Source organism: Convolutriloba macropyga, chromosome 13 (assembly GCF_964194025.1).
Source record: "Convolutriloba macropyga chromosome 13, txConMacr16.3, whole genome shotgun sequence".
NCBI classification, from domain to species: Eukaryota; Metazoa; Xenacoelomorpha; order Acoela; family Convolutidae; genus Convolutriloba; species Convolutriloba macropyga.
The window spans coordinates 33,701,295-33,720,646 of NC_134480.1; the positions used below are offsets into that span (position 1 = coordinate 33,701,295).

Genomic DNA, 19,352 nt, shown 5'->3' on the forward strand with positions numbered 1-19,352 from the left:
TAGTGAATGTCCACTTTCCAATTATGTACATCGCTTTAAATTGTGGAAAGAAATAATTAATTTGTAACTGATACTAGTGTAGTTGAGCTTTTCTTCTCCGAGAAATAAAAGTAGCATAATTTTGTTTGTTTCAGTCCCGAATTTCGATTCCTCTTTTTCCGAAGTTTTTCAAAGCTTCGACAAGGACTTGGCGGTTCGTGAATCAAAACGTTTAGTATCCGAAATGCAGTTGTGTGAGGCTACACAAGCTTGGGTCATGGGTGCTCTGAGCAACTTAGACTATCTAATGATACTTAACGCAGCAGCGGGAAGACAAATGAACGAACCCAATAATCACCCTATTATGCCCTGGGTTACTGACTTCAAAGATATGTCTCCGAGGAGAAATCTAAAGTTCTCTAAATACAGATTAAACAAAGGTGACGCGCAACTTGACTTCAGCTTCAGTTCTACAAAAATGCTTAAAACTGGATTTGAAAGCTCTTTGACTATTGATACGGAATCCACGTTCATCACGGCACCTCATCATGTTACCCATTTCTTCTCAGACATCACATACTATGTGTACAAAGCAAGGATTACACCTGTTGAGGTTCTTTGCAAGCACGTACGACCTCACTGGGTTCCGCAGGAGTATCCCGGATCTCTGGAAAGGTTGTACGACTGGAGCCCTGATGAATGCATCCCTGAGTTTTTCTTGGACCCGTCAGTTTTCAAGTCAATTCATGCGGATATGGAAGATATGACTTTGCCCGCTTGGTCTAACGGTGACGGGGAGTTATTCGTTAAGCAGCACAGAGCTATTCTGGAAAGTGATGAAGTATCGGAGAGGCTGCATTATTGGATTGACATTACTTTTGGACATCAGGTTAATATTAACACATCATTGCAATTTTTTGAAGTCAAAGTTGTGACCTGTCGTTGATAACTTGTCTTGGCTGTGTGTGAATTCTGCTGGAGTAAGGTAATTGTGTCATAGTTTCACATTCGAGCAATGAATTGTAGTGAAGTATCATAAAATTAGTTGGTGTCCTTTTGCTGAGTTTGATTTTTTTTGCTAGGTTTATTTGGATCTGCCGCTAAGGACGTGGAAACAGGAAAATTTTTTTAAGGTGATCTTTGTATTCCGTAATATAGCATGGTGGCAATAATTGTACATTATTAATTGCTCTCGAACGAAGTTTGAAGCAATTATTGTACGTGTTGGTCTTTTGTATAGCTGCGAAGCTGTAAGCTGAGCGGAGCTATATTGCGGTGCTCTTGGTTTTTACAATCCAAAGAATTTGAATTGTATTTCGGCGCTGTCTTTTTACGACTCGAAGAGGAGTATTGGTTTTCTCTCGATTATTTTACGACTCGAAAAGGAGTATTGTTTTTCTCTCGGTCTTTTTTTTTACAGTAAGTAGATTTGTTCACGCGGCGTTTTGACCTAAAAGCAAAAGTGAGAAAAGCTGTCTTGGTGAACAGACTTTCGCTAAGCGAGAGAAGTTCTTTGATCATGCGCTTCGTTTAGTGAATGGCTTTTTGACTTTGAAAAGTAGTTTTTGACTGAATGGCACATATAGATAACCGTTTTTAGCCGTTTTTTGGACTAAGTGGCCCAATTTTTTTGCCTTTAATTTGGTTTCTTATAGAAATGAAGTTTATCCGCATGAATAAACCCTGTTGAGGTTCTCTGCAAGCCCGTACGACCTCACTGGGTTCCGCAGGAGTACCCCGGATCTCTGGAAAGGTTGTACGACTGGAGCCCTGATGAATGCATCCCTGAGTTTTTCTTGGACCCGTCAGTTTTCAGGTCAATTCATGCGGATATGGAAGACATGACTTAGCCCGCTTGGTCTAACGGTGACGGGGAGTTATTCGTTAAGCAGCACAGAGCTATTCTGGAAAGTGATGAAGTATCGGAGAGGCTGCATTATTGGATTGACATTACTTTTGGACATCAGGTTAATATTAACACATCATTGCAATTTTTTGAAGTCAAAGTTGTGACCTGTCGTTGATAACTTGTCTTGGCTGTGTGTGAATTCTGCTGGAGTAAGGTAATTGTGTCATAGTTTCACATTCGAGCAATGAATTGTAGTGAAGTATCATAAAATTAGTTGGTGTCCTTTTGCTGAGTTTGATTTTTTTTGCTAGGTTTATTTAGATCTGCCGCTAAGGACGTGGAAACAGGAAAATTTTTTTAAGGTGATCTTTGTATTCCGTAATATAGCATGGTGGCAATAATTGTACATTATTAATTGCTCTCGAACGAAGTTTGAAGCAATTATTGTACGTGTTGGTCTTTTGTATAGCTGCGAAGCTGTAAGCTGAGCGGAGCTATATTGCGGTGCTCTTGGTTTTACAATCCAAAGAATTTGAATTGTATTTCGGCGCTTTCTTTTTACGACTCGAAGAGGAGTATTGGTTTTCTCTCGATTATTTTACGACTCGAAAAGGAGTATTGTTTTTCTCTCGGTCTTTTTTTTTACAGTAAGTAGATTTGTTCACGCGGCGTTTTGACCTAAAAGCAAAAGTGAGAAAAGCTGTCTTGGTGAACAGACTTTCGCTAAGCGAGAGAAGTTCTTTGATCATGCGCTTCGTTTAGTGAATGACTTTTTGACTTTGAAAAGTAGTTTTTGACTGAATGGCACATATAGATAACCGTTTTTAGCCGTTTTTTGGACTAAGTGGCCCAATTTTTTTGCCTTTAATTTGGTTTCTTATAGAAATGAAGTTTATTCGATACTATATTGAAATGTCAACCTCGGAAATTGATTCACAGTGTTTTGCAGAGCCTGAAAATGCGTTTCAAGTTGAAAAATGGCACATATTTCTTGATTTTTTAGTTAATTCTCGGCTTTTTTCTATTAATTTCTTCATTTTTGGATCTTTTAACCGTCTTTTTGTCAAAAGTCAGTTAATATGACAACTTCTCTTTGATAATTCATATACTCAACGCCTCTTTCTACCTCGAAGTAATTTTGTTTTATAAAATTTACATATGCTAATCCGATGTTGGTAATTTTTTCCGATTTTCGTCAGTTTTTTGTTTGTATTTTGGTTGCAATTGCTAGAAATAGTCTTTTTGTTCAACATGATTAGTTATCGTTTTTATGTCTTGAATGCTGAACAATGAAATGTATTCGTTTTTTCTTGAATTTTTGATTGATTTTTAACTTTCAAAAATCAAGAATGTGTTTTTGTTACGGTGTTCCTTACATTGTGCCCATGTTCTTCACATTCTAGTTATTATCATTCTACTTTATCCTGCATTTATTTTCGGTACATTGATTTTTTCAGCTGTTAAAAATGATTGATTTCAGCTTTTTCTTAGATTTTCGTCATTTCTTTGGTTTGCATTTGATTTCATTCAACATAAGGCAGTAATGAGAGTTTGATAGCAAGCCATTTCCACAATTTCCACTTAAAACTGTTTACTGCAACTTTCTTCCGGCCTTGGTATTAATTTAAACGATTTTTTGCCTTTGAATATTCTTCTGCTGCTTATGTCTTTTCTATGATCAATTTAGTTTTTGAATTAGTATGCAATCATATTGTCTAGCATATGTACAACAATGAACAAATGTGTGTTGTTTTTTGTCTCAATTGCAGTCATTAAAAGTGTTATTGTAGGTGTAGTTTGTATTGTATGGGGGTGCTGTCTTTTTCTTTAAGATTTGATAACATTTTTGCAACTTTTTGATGTCAATGAGAACTCGGATTAGTATAGGGAGCAAAAAAGTTTAATAGGTTTGAAAGACGAGAAAAGTAGCGAGAATTTGGTGTTTGAGCAATATTTAGGTTTTTGAGAGTAAATTTATTTTCACTTGCGACTGTTTTTAATTGCTCTCAAACGAAGTTTGTAGCAATTATATTAGTCCTGTCGGTCTTTTTTATGCGATTTTTCGCTTGACCGTTTTTCGTCTCACGCTTTTGACTTTTCGTTCTCAAAAACGGAATAAACAGGTAGCGCCCAGCGGGAATTAAGTGCTCTTAGAGCCTTTCAGCTCTGTTTCAGCTCAAACTGTTTTGGAGACTCATACTTATACTTATGGTGTGAAGGGCGGCTCTTAGAGGTTGAAGACACCCCCACTGTTGACCCACCTATTGCCCCCACCCCCCCCCCCACCGAGCTGTTGCCCCCCCCCACCCAGTGTCGCCCCCACACCCAGTGTTGCCCCACCCAATCAGCCCCGGGCACAATTCCCCCGCCCTCCCGTGGCTAGCTACTGACGAACAACCGCTTGCTAAAAACGCAAATTTATACTATTTGCCAATTTTTTTCAAGCTTTTTGAAAATTTTTGACATCTTTTGATTTTTATCAGCCCTAGTTGTCAAGGAACCTCCTTTAGGATTTAAAAATAGGTTACTGTGTAGTTTCTAGTTGTAATGTAATGGTTTCAACATTTTACCATCACGAATTTTAGCTTTTTTTTTACAAATCGTACAATTTTTTTCGAATTTTTTGACATTTTTTTCCTTATTCAGGTCTTTCCAGACCCAGGGGACAGAAAACATCCTATAGGGTTTGATAATAAGTTTTTGACAAATTTTTAATGGTAATGGAATAGTTTTTCAACTTTTTAATGTCACAAATTTTAGTAATTTTTTCATAACTTGCTTTTTTCAAGCTTTTTTGGAATTTTTTGTCGTTTTTTAGATATTTTAGCCTTAAGAGCCAGGGAACCTCCTTCTTGATTTTTTAGTTAATTCTCGGCTTTTTTCTATTAATTTCTTCATTTTTGGATCTTTTAACCGTCTTTTTGTCAAAAGTCAGTTAATATGACAACTTCTCTTTGATAATTCATATAATCAACGCCTCTTTCTACCTCGAAGTAATTTTGTTTTATAAAATTTACATATGCTAATCCGATGTTGGTAATTTTTTCCGATTTTCGTCAGTTTTTTGTTTGTATTTTGGTTGCAATTGCTAGAAATAGTCTTTTTGTTCAACATGATTAGTTATCGTTTTTATGTCTTGAATGCTGAACAATGAAATGTATTCGTTTTTTCTTGAATTTTTGATTGATTTTTAACTTTCAAAAATCAAGAATGTGTTTTTGTTACGGTGTTCCTTACATTGTGCCCATGTTCTTCACATTCTAGTTATTATCATTCTACTTTATCCTGCATTTATTTTCGGTACATTGATTTTTTCAGCTGTTAAAATTGATTGATTTCAGCTTTTTCTTAGATTTTCGTCATTTCTTTGGTTTGCATTTGATTTCATTCAACATAAGGCAGTAATGAGAGTTTGATAGCAAGCCATTTCCACAATTTCCACTTAAAACTGTTTACTGCAACTTTCTTCCGGCCTTGGTATTAATTTAAACGATTTTTTGCCTTTGAATATTCTTCTGCTGCTTATGTCTTTTCTATGATCAATTTAGTTTTTGAATTAGTATGCAATCATATTGTCTAGCATATGTACAACAATGAACAAGTGTGTGTTGTTTTTTGTCTCAATTGCAGTCATTAAAAGTGTTATTGTAGGTGTAGTTTGTATTGTATGGGGGTGCTGTCTTTTTCTTTAAGATTTGATAACATTTTTGCAACTTTTTGATGTCAATGAGAACTCGGATTAGTATAGGGAGCAAAAAAGTTTAATAGGTTTGAAAGACGAGAAAAGTAGCGAGAATTTGGTGTTTGAGCAATATTTAGGTTTTTGAGAGTAAATTTATTTTCACTTGCGACTGTTTTTAATTGCTCTCAAACGAAGTTTGTAGCAATTATATTAGTCCTGTCGGTCTTTTTTATGCGATTTTTCGCTTGACCGTTTTTCGTCTCACGCTTTTGACTTTTCGTTCTCAAAAACGGGATAAACAGGTAGCGCCCAGCGGGAATTAAGTGCTCTTAGAGCCTTTCAGCTCTGTTTCAGCTCAAACTGTTTTGGAGACTCATACTTATACTTATGGTGTGAAGGGCGGCTCTTAGAGGTTGAAGACACCCCCACTGTTGACCCACCTATTGCCCCCCACCCCCCCCACCGAGCTGTTGCCCCCCCCACCCAGTGTCGCCCCCACACCCAGTGTTGCCCCACCCAATCAGCCCCGGGCACAATTCCCCCGCCCTCCCGTGGCTAGCTACTGACGAACAACCGCTTGCTAAAAACGCAAATTTATACTATTTGCCAATTTTTTTCAAGCTTTTTGAAAATTTTTGACATCTTTTGATTTTTATCAGCCCTAGTTGTCAAGGAACCTCCTTTAGGATTTAAAAATAGGTTACTGTGTAGTTTCTAGTGGTAATGTAATGGTTTCAACATTTTACCATCACGAATTTTAGCTTTTTTTTTACAAATCGTACAATTTTTTTCAAATTTTTTGACATTTTTTTCCTTATTCAGGTCTTTCCAGACCCAGGGGACAGAAAACATCCTATAGGGTTTGATAATAAGTTTTTGACAAATTTTTAATGGTAATGGAATAGTTTTTCAACTTTTTAATGTCACAAATTTTAGTAATTTTTTCATAACTTGCTTTTTTCAAGCTTTTTTGGAATTTTTTGTCGTTTTTTAGATATTTTAGCCTTAAGAGCCAGGGAACCTCCTCTAGGGTTTGAAAATAGGTTTCTGAATAATTTTTAGATTAAATGGAATTTCTTGCAATATTTAATTAAACATCACGAATTTTAGTATTTTTGATATTTTTTTTGCCATTTTTTCAAATTTTTTAATATATTTAGTCATTATTCAGATTTAATATTCAGCCTCAAGGGTCAAAAAAGCCTCCGCTAGGGTTTGATAATAAGTTATTGATAATAAGATAATAAAATTTTTGGTGGTAATGGATTAATTTTTAACTTTTTAATATCAAGTTTTAGCAATTTTTTTCAACTTGCAGTTTGAAGTTTTTTGAATTTTTTTGTCTTTTTTATTTTCTCTAGCCTGAAGGGCCACGGAACTTCCTCTAGGGTTTGATAATACATTACTGCATATCTTATAGATGTAATGGAATGTTCTTCAAGATTTTAATATCACGAATTTATGCAAATTTTAAAAATCTTTACAATTTTTTCATGTTTTTGAATTTTTCCGGCAACAGAGGCCCGGGGACCTCCTCCAAGGTTTGATAATAAGCTGCTGCATAGTTTCTAGAGTTAATGGGATTGTGATCAACTTTTTTATGACTCAAGTTTTAGTAATTTTTAATAACTTTAAAACTTTAAGTTTTAAAGTAATAAAAATTTAACTTTTCAGTTTTTCGGAAAATTTTTGTTTCAAGCGTATGGATCTTTATGAGCCAGTGAAACTATCTGAGGCATGAAACAGGGATACTGGATAGTCTCTTGAGACAATGATATGGTTCTTAAGATATTAATGTCTTGAGTTTTAGCAAGATTTTGTTAAAATTTGCAATTTTTTCCAAATTTTTTCAATATTTTTGTCCTTTTCTGAGTTTATCGACCTTTACTGGCCAACAAAACTTTTTCAAGTCTCCTAGATGGGTTACTTGACAGAACTTTCGAGACAAAAAATGGTTTTGATTTTTTGATTGCGGAGTTCAGAACTTTCTTGTTTATAATTTTGCCTTCTTCAATTTTTTTCTATATGATTTATTTATTAACAAGGTTAGAAAACTAGAAGTTGCTGTGTCGAATCCAATCATGGAAGATATTCCTGTCTCCTTCTCTCTCTTTCGGTTGGGGTTCCTTTCCTTCTCTTTCTCGTTCACGTTTTATCTCTCTCTCTCTCTCTCTTTTTGTTGATTCCGCACTTCAGCTGCTGTTATGTGGCGTAATGTCACCATCTCTGATCCTCAGTATCAATGAGTTATTGTTGAAATGTTTTTTTATCATAAATGATATAACAGGCACTTTTAGGAAACCATTGTTAATTGCTCTCAAAAGCAATTTGTAGCAGATATATTAATCCTGTTTGTCTTTTTATGCAGTTTTTCGCTTGGCCGATTTTTCATCTGACTAAATTGACTTTCGTATTCAGAAACGGGATTAAGAGGTAGCACCCTGAGGACACTAAATTGTGGCTAGCTGTTGACGAAGCCAACCGGTTGTTTGAGAGCAATTCTCCCGACGTGAGTCGGTTATGTTATAAAATTTTGCTGCATTTTGTTTTCCTTGGTGACAGTGGTTTAAGTTTCACCAATTTTTAGAGCAGACCTGGAGAGGTAGTTAATGGTTTAATACAAAAGGTAGTGGCTTCCGCTGCAATTATGGTTTTGTTAGTGAAGTTTTGACGCTTCGAGTCGCTTCCGGAATTCTTCCGGCTATGTTTTTTTTACAGGAAGTTGATTTGTTCACGCGGCATTTTGACCTAAAAGCGAAAGTGAGAAAAGCTGTCTTGGTGAAGATTTTCGCTAAGCGAGAGAAGTTTTTTGGTCATGCGCTGCGTTGAGTGAATGACTTTTTGACTTTGAAAAATAGTTTTGACTGAATGGCACATATAGATAACCGTTTTTAGCCGTTTTTTCGTCTAAGTGGCCCAGTTTTTTTTGCTTGTAGTTTGTTTTTTTGAAATAATTTTTATTCGATAATATATTGAAATGTAAACCTCGGAAATTGATACCACAGTGTTTTGCAGAGTCTGAAAATGCGTTTCAATTTCAAACTTGGCACATATATCTTTATTTTTATTTATTTTTTTGGCCTTTTTTTATTAATATCTTCATTTTTGGATCTTTCAGCCGTCTTTTCGTCAAAAATCAGTTAATATGGCAACTACCATTTATAATTCATTTACTCAACGCCTCTTTCTACCTCGATGTAATTTTGTTTTATAAAATTGTACATATGCTAATCCGATTTTGGTAGTATTTTTTTCTAATTTCTGTCAGTTTTTTGTTTATATTTTGTTTGTAATTACTAGAAATAGTATTTTTATTCAATATAAGGGACCTTAATTTCGTTTCAATAAAAATTCATTCATTTTTTGGCGTTAAGTTCTGTAAGATTATTTTCATAAATGCAGTCTTAAAAGTTTTTTTTTACCTTTTTTTTTGCAAAATGTTCCAATTTTTCGTATGTTTGAATTCTGCTTTTTTTATTCTGTTCAGGAGGATGGATTTTTTCTTGGATGACTCGTTGTCTTTTCGATGTCTCGAATGTTGAACAATGAAATGTATTCCTTTTTCTTGACTTTTTAATTTGATTTTTAACTTTCGAAAATCAAGAAAGTCTTTTTGTTGCGGTGTTCCTTAGATTGTGCCCATGTTCTTAACATTCTAGTTAGTATCATTCTATCTTTATCCTGGCACCTACTTTTATTTTCGTTATATTGATTTTTTTAGCTTTTTCTTAGATTTTCATCATTTCTTTGGTTTTCAATTGATTTCATGCAACATTAGGCGGTACTGAGAGTTTGATTGCAAGCTTTTTCCAAAATTTCTACCTATGACTATTTACTGCAACTTCCTTCCAGCCTTGGTATTAATTTAAACGATTTTTTGCCTTTGAATATTCTTCTGCTGCCTATGTCTTTTCTATTATAAATTTAATTTTTGAATTTGTATGAAATCATGTTGTCTAGCATATGTACAACAAGGAACAGGTGTGTGTTGTTTTTTGTCTTAATTGCAGTGATTAGATGTGTAATTATAAATGTTTTCTGATTCTTAAATTTGAGCTGTTTTTTTTGAAAAGATTTAACTTAATTTCTAAGATTATTATCTGCCCTTTGCTTTCGCGATCTTTTTCAGATTAGAATCATGAATTATTTGAAGGCTATTGATAACCTTGTCAGCTTTTTCAGACTATCAGTTTTTTGACCACATTATTTATTTTGGATTTTTTAACCTTAACAAAAGTTTTCAATAATATAAAATTTTGCTGGATTTTGTTTCTTGTTGACATTGGTTTAAGTTTAACCAATTTTTAGAGCAGACCTGGAGAAGTAGTTAATGGTTTAATACAAAAGGTAGTGGCTTCTGCTGCATTTTTGTTTTTGGTTAGTGAAGTTTTGACGCTTCGAGTTGCTTCCGGAATTCTTCCGGCTATGTTTTTTTTAAGATCTGTTCACACATTTTCATGATTTTTGAAGTCAAATTGGAGTAGTGATTTTGGTCACGCCGAAACTGGAAATGGAGCAAAAAAGCGAGTGGTTTTGCGGCGTGGATTTTTTTGCTCTAATTTTAAAGTAGAGTGAGAAAACGGTGTTTGAACAAAAATTCGTTTTCTCACTACGTGGTTTTTGTTCACATACGTCAATTTCACTTTGATTTTTACTGTGTTTCGATTTTTTGGATCGGATTTTTTCTAAATGATTTTCCCAATCCATTTGTAGTTCATTCTAGGCCTAGTTTTTTGTTTGAACCAGATCGCCGTTCTCGCTAGTGCTTTTCTTTGTTCACATGCGTCTTTTATCTGATTTTTTTTAGGAATGGTTTTTCCAATTTACTCATAGTTCGTTCTAGGTCTAGTGTTTTGTTTATTCAATGAAAATTCTTTGAATTGTATGTCAGGACTTGTCCTGCTATGTTTCTTTAAGATTCGCTTTACCTTTTGTTCACGTTTTTCGTTTTGCATGAGTCCCGATTTTCACGTTTGACTTCTCACTTACTTCACTCACTGTTTCAACTGAATGGATTTTAAGTTCCTTCACGCATTGAATCACGCATTTTCTGTTTTTTTTCTTATTTTTATCTGATTTAAAATGGTTTTCTCAATTCACTCATAGTCCATTCTAGGTGTAGTTTTTCTGTTTAGTCAATGAAAATTCTTCGAATTGTACGTCAGGACTTGTCCTGCTATGTTTTTTTTAAGATTCGCTTTACCTTTTGTTCACGTTTTTCGTTTTGCATGAGTCCCGATTTTCACGCTTGACTTCTGACTTACTTCACTCACTGTTTCAACTGAATGGATTTTAAGTTCCTTCACGCATTGAATCACGCATTTTCTGTTTTTTTCTTATTTTTATCTGATTTAAAATGGTTTTCTCAATTCACTCATAGTCCATTCTAGGTCTAGTTTTTCTGTTTAGTCAATGAAAATTCTTTGAATTGTACGTCAGGACTTGTCCTGCTATGTTTTTTAAAGATTTGCTTTACCTTTTGTTCACGTTTTTCATTTCGCATGAGTCCCGATTTTCACGTTTGACTTCTCACTTACTTCACTCACTGTTTCAACTGAATGGATTTTAAGTTCCTTCACGCATTGAATCACGCATTTTCTGTTTTTTTTTCTTATTTTTATCTGATTTAAAATGTTTTTCTCAATTCACTCATAGTCCATTCTATGTCTAGTTTTTCTGTTTAGTCAATGAAAATTCTTTGAATTGTACGTCAGGACTTGTCCTGCTATGTTTTTTTGTTTCCTCGTCTGACGCTTTTTCGTTTTACATTTGTTCACGCAGCAAAGCCGAAAAAGTCATTTTTTCTGAATGACTATTTTCTCCCTCTAACGGCGTTTGCGCGCGTGACGTCATTTCTCACTCTCTTTAGCAAAAGTTTTTGCGTGATTAGATTTTGATTACAAGTGACTTACCTCACTCAATAAAATGGCTTTTGCACTTTAAAACTTAAGTTTAATTTGAATTTTTTTAAGGTCAAAGGAACTCATATGTGCAGTAAAGGCCCCTATTAAGGGGCTTCTGCGGGATGAATTTTAACAAGCTTTATTAATTTATCGCTGAATAATTTTTACCTAGCTTTTTGAGCGGCGTCGATTTTTTTTCCGATTTTGATCTGTCCCTGTTTCTATCTCTATTATACGGCACGCAGGTCTATTCTTTCGCAGCTATTCCGGCAATCTGACGGCTATGTTATGCAAGTTTTTCGCTTGACCATTTTGACTTTTGCACCCCCCACTTTTTGCGTTTTAAGCGATCTAAGTTTTTCTCTCGTTCAACATTTCGAATTTTTCACTTTTTTAATATTTATTGTCATTATTCAAGTTCTCACAGCCTCATGAGCCAGGAAACCTCCGATGGTGTTTGATAACAGGTTACTGGAAAATTTTTATTGGCCAGGGAATGTTTTTGAACATTTTAATATCACACATTTTAGCAATGTTTGATAAAACTTGCAATTTTTTTAAATGTCATTTTTAGGTTATCATTTGGTTATCAATATTTTAATGTCACGAGTTATAGCTATTTTTTGATAAAATTTATTTTCCAAATTTTCTTAAAATTCCAAATTTCCACATTTATCGAGCTTTACGAGCCAGTGGAACTATTCAAAGCTTGAAATAGGGTACTTTGATAGTCTATGGAAACAATGAAATGGTTCTGAAGATTTTTTGTTATTACGGATTTTAGCAAGATTTTGTTAAAATTTGCAATTGTTTTTATTTTTTTTGTCATTTTCCGAGTTTAACGATCTTTACTGGCCAACGAATTTTTTTGATGTCTTGCAGATGGGTTACAAGGCAGACCTCCAGAGACAAAAAATTAAGAAACTTTCTTTAAATTTTCCACTTTTCAGTTTTTTTGAAGCATTTGTCGTTTTTCTGGTATATCTAAATTTAGTGGTTAATAAACTCTTTCAGGTCTTGTGTGCGAGTTAATAAGCATTATTAAATTGTATCATATTTAGCCTCCAGGGTAAAAGCTTCAAGAGTTTTCGCAGTAATAATTTTTCGTTTAGTTTGTTTGATTATTTTAGCTTCTCAACTTTTGAGAGTCTTTTTGATCTATTTGGCTGGGATTGATCAATTGATCTGCTGGTTAGGTACATTAGTTCTCAGATTTTCATTGAATTTTTTGGATTGTATTTTAGGACTTGTCCTGTTATGTTTTTTATTTCGTCAAGATTTTTCTTACAACCATATGACGTCACAACGACTTCAAATCTGCTTTTTGTTCATTCGCTCATGCAATTTCAACTGAAGTGCGTGCGTGACGTCATTTTTCACTCTTAGTGAAGCGATTTTTTTCGTTCATTCGCGTTATTAAATTTTTGGTCACACGACTTACCTCACTCTCAAAAATGACTTCCTCACTCTGAAATTGACTTTTACTTTAATTCAAAGAGATAAGGTCAAGTGAATGTGTTGCCACTCTAAATGAGGTTATTTAGAGTGAGCGGCTAAAAAAGGCAGCAGTAACTTATACAGATTCTTAATGAAAATATAACATCTCATCCTTTAATGAAAAGTGTAATTCTTTTTTACTGTTTTGTTTTTAGACTGCAGATCCACGAATCTATTGCGGCTATTCTCTGGCAATGTGCCAGCTGTGTTTATAGTGGTATATAGTAACCTCTTATCACGTAATTTGAAGGTGTATAATATTGAATTTGATCAAAATGATTCTGACCTTGTGATCTCTATTTCAGCTGACTGGAACATCGGCAATGAACAGTAAAAACCTAGTGCTTCAAATGGTAGACAACCATACGCATCCAATGAATAGTGGCCCTTTGCAACTGTTCAACGTTGCCCACCCTCCAAAGATGGTCCAGTTACCTATGGATCATATTGGAAACCCAGAGGCAGACCAGACGTTTGCAAAAGATATCTCTCCAAGACACAGTGGTGACGTCAATGGAGGTAGTATCCGCTCGCATAGGAAGTCAAAGAACAAGCGAAATGCTCAGAAACAGGAAATTGTTAATCCAATCGCAGTTGTCGAATCGCTAGGGATGTTCACAAATCGCCTCAACCCTATCGGTCAACAGAAGATGAAGTCGCTAAGTGTGAACCAGGCTCACATGTCAAGAACCGCAGCTCTGGTACTGACAAATCTAAAGAACTCAACTGATATTCTGGATAAAGATATGAAGGTTTTGACCTTTTTGTGGTGCCATCTTTGGCTTTCGAGAAAGCTCTGCTTTGAAGCTGACCAGACTGTAGATCACACTTTGGTTACTTGCTCCAAAATCATTGAACAGAGATACACTTTACTTTCAAGGTGAGATTGATGCTAGGTTACAACAGCTAAGAGCCGCCAATCGTTCCGATTCAGTAGTCCTTTTTACAAAATTTAGCAAGTATCGGCACAATTTTAATTGCTAATTACAGGTTTTTTGAGTTGTAATGGCGAATTCGCCTTAAATCAGTGTGCACTTTGCTTAAGTTAATAAGCTCAGATACGGTTCGGCGGTGTAATAGTTAATGGGGTACCATAAGTTTTAATTTTTCGCATTGATGTTATAAAACTGCTACTTAATTTCATTGTGATGCGGTTGAACCCCACCCTGTTTGATTTAATCTCACGAAATGTTATCTCAATGATATAAACTTTAGAAGAGAATGAGGCATCGCAAAAAAAACGAAGTACTTTTTGATCTATTAATTGCCATGCGTGGACTTCCAGTGTTTGCATTATTTTCTAGTCTTGACGATCCAATTATCTGTTTCAGGTGTTTCACGTCGTACTATGAAGAGTTCATGCGTGACAGAACCAGAGATCTAAGACTCACACCAGCGATACTATTACAACCTCATTGTCATGTTATAAAATTCCCAACTGGGTTGGAATTGTGCTTTAAGATATGCAAACTGTGCTCAGTCCTTCAGTGTACAGAGAACCCTGAGGTTGAAAATGCACATTTGTTTCAAACGTTATCGAAGCTCATAGGAATGTTGGATTCGCAAGCTACAGTTAACCTGTTCGCAGTTTGCTTACCGTTTGTTCAAACCTTGACTGAGAACGAGACAACGAGGTCTTTGGCCATTTATCAGATTATGCCAGTAGCATGTAAGCCTCTTTCGCGGAGAAGAAATCAAGAGACCTTTTTGAGACTGGTGATCAAATGTTACGATGAAGAGAGAGTGTCGCCTCATTTGGAAAAGGTTACTTGATATTCCATTCCTGCAACAACCCCCCCCTCTCCTCTGAGGTAGGTCCTGAGATTCTTGCGATTGAGCTGCTAAGACATCTCGTATTACTAATTTTGCGAAGTTGTAGAGTTTAAATGGCATGCTAGCTTCAAATTTACTAGATTGGCTTTAACGGAGACGTTAAATAGCACCAATATTTCACAGATAAAACTGGTTTTTATTTTCTAGTTGTACTCGTGGCACTTTGTCCAGTCTCTTATTCGATTATTTGGACTCTCAGTATTCACCAGACGCCTCCTCAAGTATTTCGTTGAAGTGATGGCCGGATCCAAAGAAGCAACTTTGCTCAACTCCGTTGAAGAACCCAAAGCGGAGGATGATGATTTCCGGGTCCGCGGTTCTCAAGTAATTCTGGATGTTCCTGATGTCCATGAAGCCATTAACGTTGCCAACTTGAGCATAGAGCAAAGTCAGAATGACCAAAATAGCTCTAATGATAAAGTTGACTCACTGTCCGAATCCGACAGGGAATCGAAATCATTATCAAAGTCAAATTCAATTGATTCATCACTGGACGCCGAATTGGCATCGAAACGTGATAAACCCTTGAATTCAAACCCGATTTTGATTCGGGGTGCTTCCTGGAATGTTTGCAACACTCCAAGTCCCTCAGCATCACTTGACAAAACAGAGTTGCAAGATACATACAGTCAAGCTGATTTTGAGGACTCACGAGACGTCGTCAGCGCCAACTTCGGATCTCCGATACAGACTGGAAAGGAAGCAGGAACCCGGTACTCGTTTACAGACTCGATGCAAATGTCCTACTCCCGACATCGAAGAGCAACTTCCAGAGAAATGAAGCTAACTGATTCAATGAGTCCATCAGCAACTGGTAAAAATTTAGCGAGACAAACAGTTTCGGCTTCACAATTGCCTATTTATGAAGAAACATCTCCGAGCATGGAGAAAGATCCATTGTCTGTAATGGCGCTTGAAAGTTGTGTTCATGTTACATCTGCACTTGGACCAAGAATTGCTGCTAAGACGCTGCTGGATTTGGTGCTGAATCAAGTAATTCACTGGTTTGAAGTGTCTCGGTTGAGCATTGATAATTCATCTGGTTAGTTTGAAGCTGGTATTTTTGTGCTCACTTTTATTGATCTCAAGGTTTTCGGTCAAGTAAAAATCTAGTTAAACAAAGCGATTATTGACTATGATTGGTGTTGTTTTGAATAGCCTTGGAGCTATAGCGAGGGTGTTATTCGTCTCATTGTTCTTTTAAATAGCCGCGTCAGCAATTCCAGGCGGCTATTATTGCGCTCCTAATTTTTTTAAATTCGTCTAACAGATTTTTGTTTCGTCTTACCCTGACTTCTTGGAATTGACTTTAAAGACTTCTATTGCTTTGCCGTTAAAATTTGTGTTCGTGACGTCATTTCTGCTTTTAGGTTAATTGCGTGACTTACCTTAATCAAAAAATGGCTTCTGAACTCACTTATGGAACTTTAAATTTTTTGAACATTTACTAATTCAAGGTCAATAGTGTGCGTCTAAGTAGTGCCAAACTTATATACCCTAATTCCTGAGTAAGAGTCTTGAGTTTTAATATCGAATATTAATTTTGAAAAAGCTCAATTAGGGCTTTTTCCATGTAGAACAAATGTGTCTCATAAAAATGACAGGCCGAATCTAACGCAAAAAGTCTAGTGGTCTATTAAAAAGCTAGTTGTCGATCTGTCAATCTTATTTCTTTAGTTGTTTCAATTCATGGTAGGCCACAAGAGTGTATCGTGGCTATTTTTCGGCAATCTGCCGGCTTTGTTTTTTTTTTTAAAAAAACAGGTCTCATCAGTCTTTTTCGCGGCTATTTTCCGGCAATCTGCCGGAGATGTCGATAGTGATGTCACAAGTGTTCTCACGACTTCTTTTCACTTCCAAAACCTCAAAATGGTATTGGCTCCAAATAGTTTCATATGCAAATTACATGCGAAATACCCCGAACGTAATATCAACAAAAGAAGCTACTGATTGTGAAGTAATGCCTTAGATTTGACATGGTTGGTTATCTTGGAGAATTTTTTTGACCAGCTTTCTGAGGCTTAAAATTTTTTCTCCTCAATTTATTTGGTAGCAATTTGTTCGACGGCAATTTGTTTGACATCCGTTGCTTGTTATTTTCATTTGCTCTCGAACGAAGTTTGAGTCATTTATTGTAAACGTTTTGGTCTTTTTATGCACAAAATTTTCGCTCGATCGATTTGACTTTTCGATTGACTTTTGCGCCCTTCGACTTCCTTTTTCGTTTTGCGTGATTTAAATTTTGCTCTCATTTAAAGTGTTAGCAGCTGAACTCAATCGGCGGCAGTTCACTGAAATTCTAATGAAAAGCCGGCCAAAATTGGTTAAATTTTTTCACTTTAAATTTTATTAGAAGTTGTATATAATAGCCTGAAGCCATCCTTAGTGAATTTAGTTAACCTCTCCCCGATTGAAGCAGGTTTGCGCTCTAACTAGTCGTTCGAGAACAATTTTCCGACGTTAGTCAATTATGCGATACCAAAATTTTTAGGAGTGCGCTCCCGCCCGCTTGGTTTCTCGAACCGTTTTTTACACCCCATTGAGACTGTGGGTGCCTGAGTGTAAGCTAGAATCTCATAAAGCCAACTCTCTGTCCAATCTGTGGAAAGAATTGTCTGACAAAAGCTGTTCAGGAGCATTTCAATTTCTGCAAAACTCTCAAACGTACATGTCTTTCTCCATTACCTGTTGCTTTTCCCTTCAGCATAGATTACAGATATTTTCATTCAAACTAATACGAAAGTATTATTCTACTTCTCAATAAAAGAGCCGTTTCTGAAATCCTAGTCTGGCCAACAAAGTTCGTGGCTTTTTGTATTGAGAAACTGGTAAAATCAAAGGGCCTTTTTTTAAGTCTTTCAACAGTTCGTTCTTACTCCTCTCTTAAGTACGATTTGCCGAATGTGCCGAGGAGACTCTAGTTGGCGGTTTGAAGAGCAATTATTGGAGTTATAGACCCCCACAAGCACGCCGCAACATCCCTCAAACCCTGTTGTGTATGCCCAAATTCACGGAGTTAATAACATTAGTTAGCTTCGTTACGTTTTATGTTACCTAACTAATTGTTTGAGATTTTGTCTAGGGGCAAAGAGAATTTATGCTTCAAATTGATTCCCATCCGCTTGTCTGTTTTTTTAATATTTGAAATAATTTGAATGGTGTTGGGGGCTGTCGTTTTTTTCGTTTTATTCAAGATCTCTCCCTAAATTATCATGATATTTGAAGTCAAATTGGAAAGTGGTTTTGGTCATGCCGAAACAGGAAGTCGAACGAAGAAGCTAGTCGTTTTTTGGTTCGAATTTTAACACTCTAATTTTAAAATAGAGTGAGTAAACGGTGTTTAAACTAAAATTTTCTTTTTCGTTAGTAGTTTGTTCGCATTTGCCAATTTGATTTCGATGTTTAATGTTTTTTCGAATTTTTTGATCGGTTTTGTAATAGTTTTTCCAATCCAATCATAGTCCGTTCAGTGTCTTTTTTTTGTCTAGTCAATGAAAATTTTTTGAATTGTATGTGAGCATGTGTCCTGATGTTTTTTTTAATTCGATAAAGGAATATTTGTTTTTCTTTAATTACTTTAGAGATTTTTTTCAACATTTTGCTCAAAGTCTCTTTGCCTTCTCGTTGCTAGTTTTTGTCTTCGTTCATTCTGCTTAATCTGCATTTAAACAGGAGTTAATCATTAAGATGAACTGAGTCAATCTCGGAAAGCGGAATCAAAACTCAAAAGGGATAAAACTATAAATGCCACTCTTAGAATATATTTTAGATATAATTTTAGGTACAATGAAATTCAAAAGGCGAAATATAGAGACAGACAAAATATGGACAATCTTCCAGTTATTGTATTGTAAGCTGGATGTGCTTTCCAGTATTAATACTAATTTATATCTTTTTGAGACTTATTGTTTTTCATGGAACTTTGGCTGTCATTCGCGTATTTCGCTTTTAGTTGTTTAATTGGGTTTTCTGGAATTTTATTCATTAAGGAGAAGTAGAGAACTGCTGAAATTAATAATATTAAAAGAACTTTTTCGAAACATAAAGGGGTGAGAGTTTAACTTCCAACTTGCTCTGAAACAAAGTTGTTGGCATTGGTTTTGTTTTTCTGTTTTATATTTGTTTTATACTTTTTTAAATTTTACGACTCAAAATGGTATTAGTCTTTTCAAGTTTTGTTCACAGCTGGTAAAATGTTGTGACCTTTGACCTATTTTGAATTCTTTGTTTTGCAGCGGTAATTTGTGCTTTGGGACGTCGAGTGTTAAAATTAAGGGTACGTTTAGTTCATAATATATGAAAGTTAGTAACTGCCAGTGTTAACTGAGGTGAAAACGTCATTAATTAGTTTCGTGTTCGATTTGGATTTTCCTCGTTTTTGGTTTTTTATCGGACTGTTATGGGAATTGTTTGTTTTTTTTTGTTCTATGCAATTTGTCTGGTCCATTTGATTTTGTAACGAGAGAAATGGGATCAAATGCTAAAGCTTGAAGGCATAAGTTGATGTTAAGTTCTGATCTCGAGAATTATATAATAGTTGCCGCGGCCATTCATGAGTCTCGAGATAAAACTATCACATCCGAACACGGGATCATTATACTCAAGCAAG

The 19,352-nt window shown here is 35.5% G+C and overlaps 1 protein-coding gene across 1 annotated transcript in view; it reads left to right on the forward strand.

The window, feature by feature from the left end:
- Window positions 1-19,352, forward strand: part of LOC142351440 (WD repeat-containing protein 81-like) — a 136,022-nt gene that overhangs the window by 35,779 nt on the left and 80,891 nt on the right. Inside the window, exons 6-9 of the mRNA XM_075403447.1 lie at window positions 135-868; window positions 13,216-13,790; window positions 14,242-14,674; window positions 14,891-15,785. Of these exons, the coding sequence (XP_075259562.1) occupies window positions 135-868; window positions 13,216-13,790; window positions 14,242-14,674; window positions 14,891-15,785 (2,637 nt within the window). The remainder of the gene's footprint in view (window positions 1-134; window positions 869-13,215; window positions 13,791-14,241; window positions 14,675-14,890; window positions 15,786-19,352) is intronic.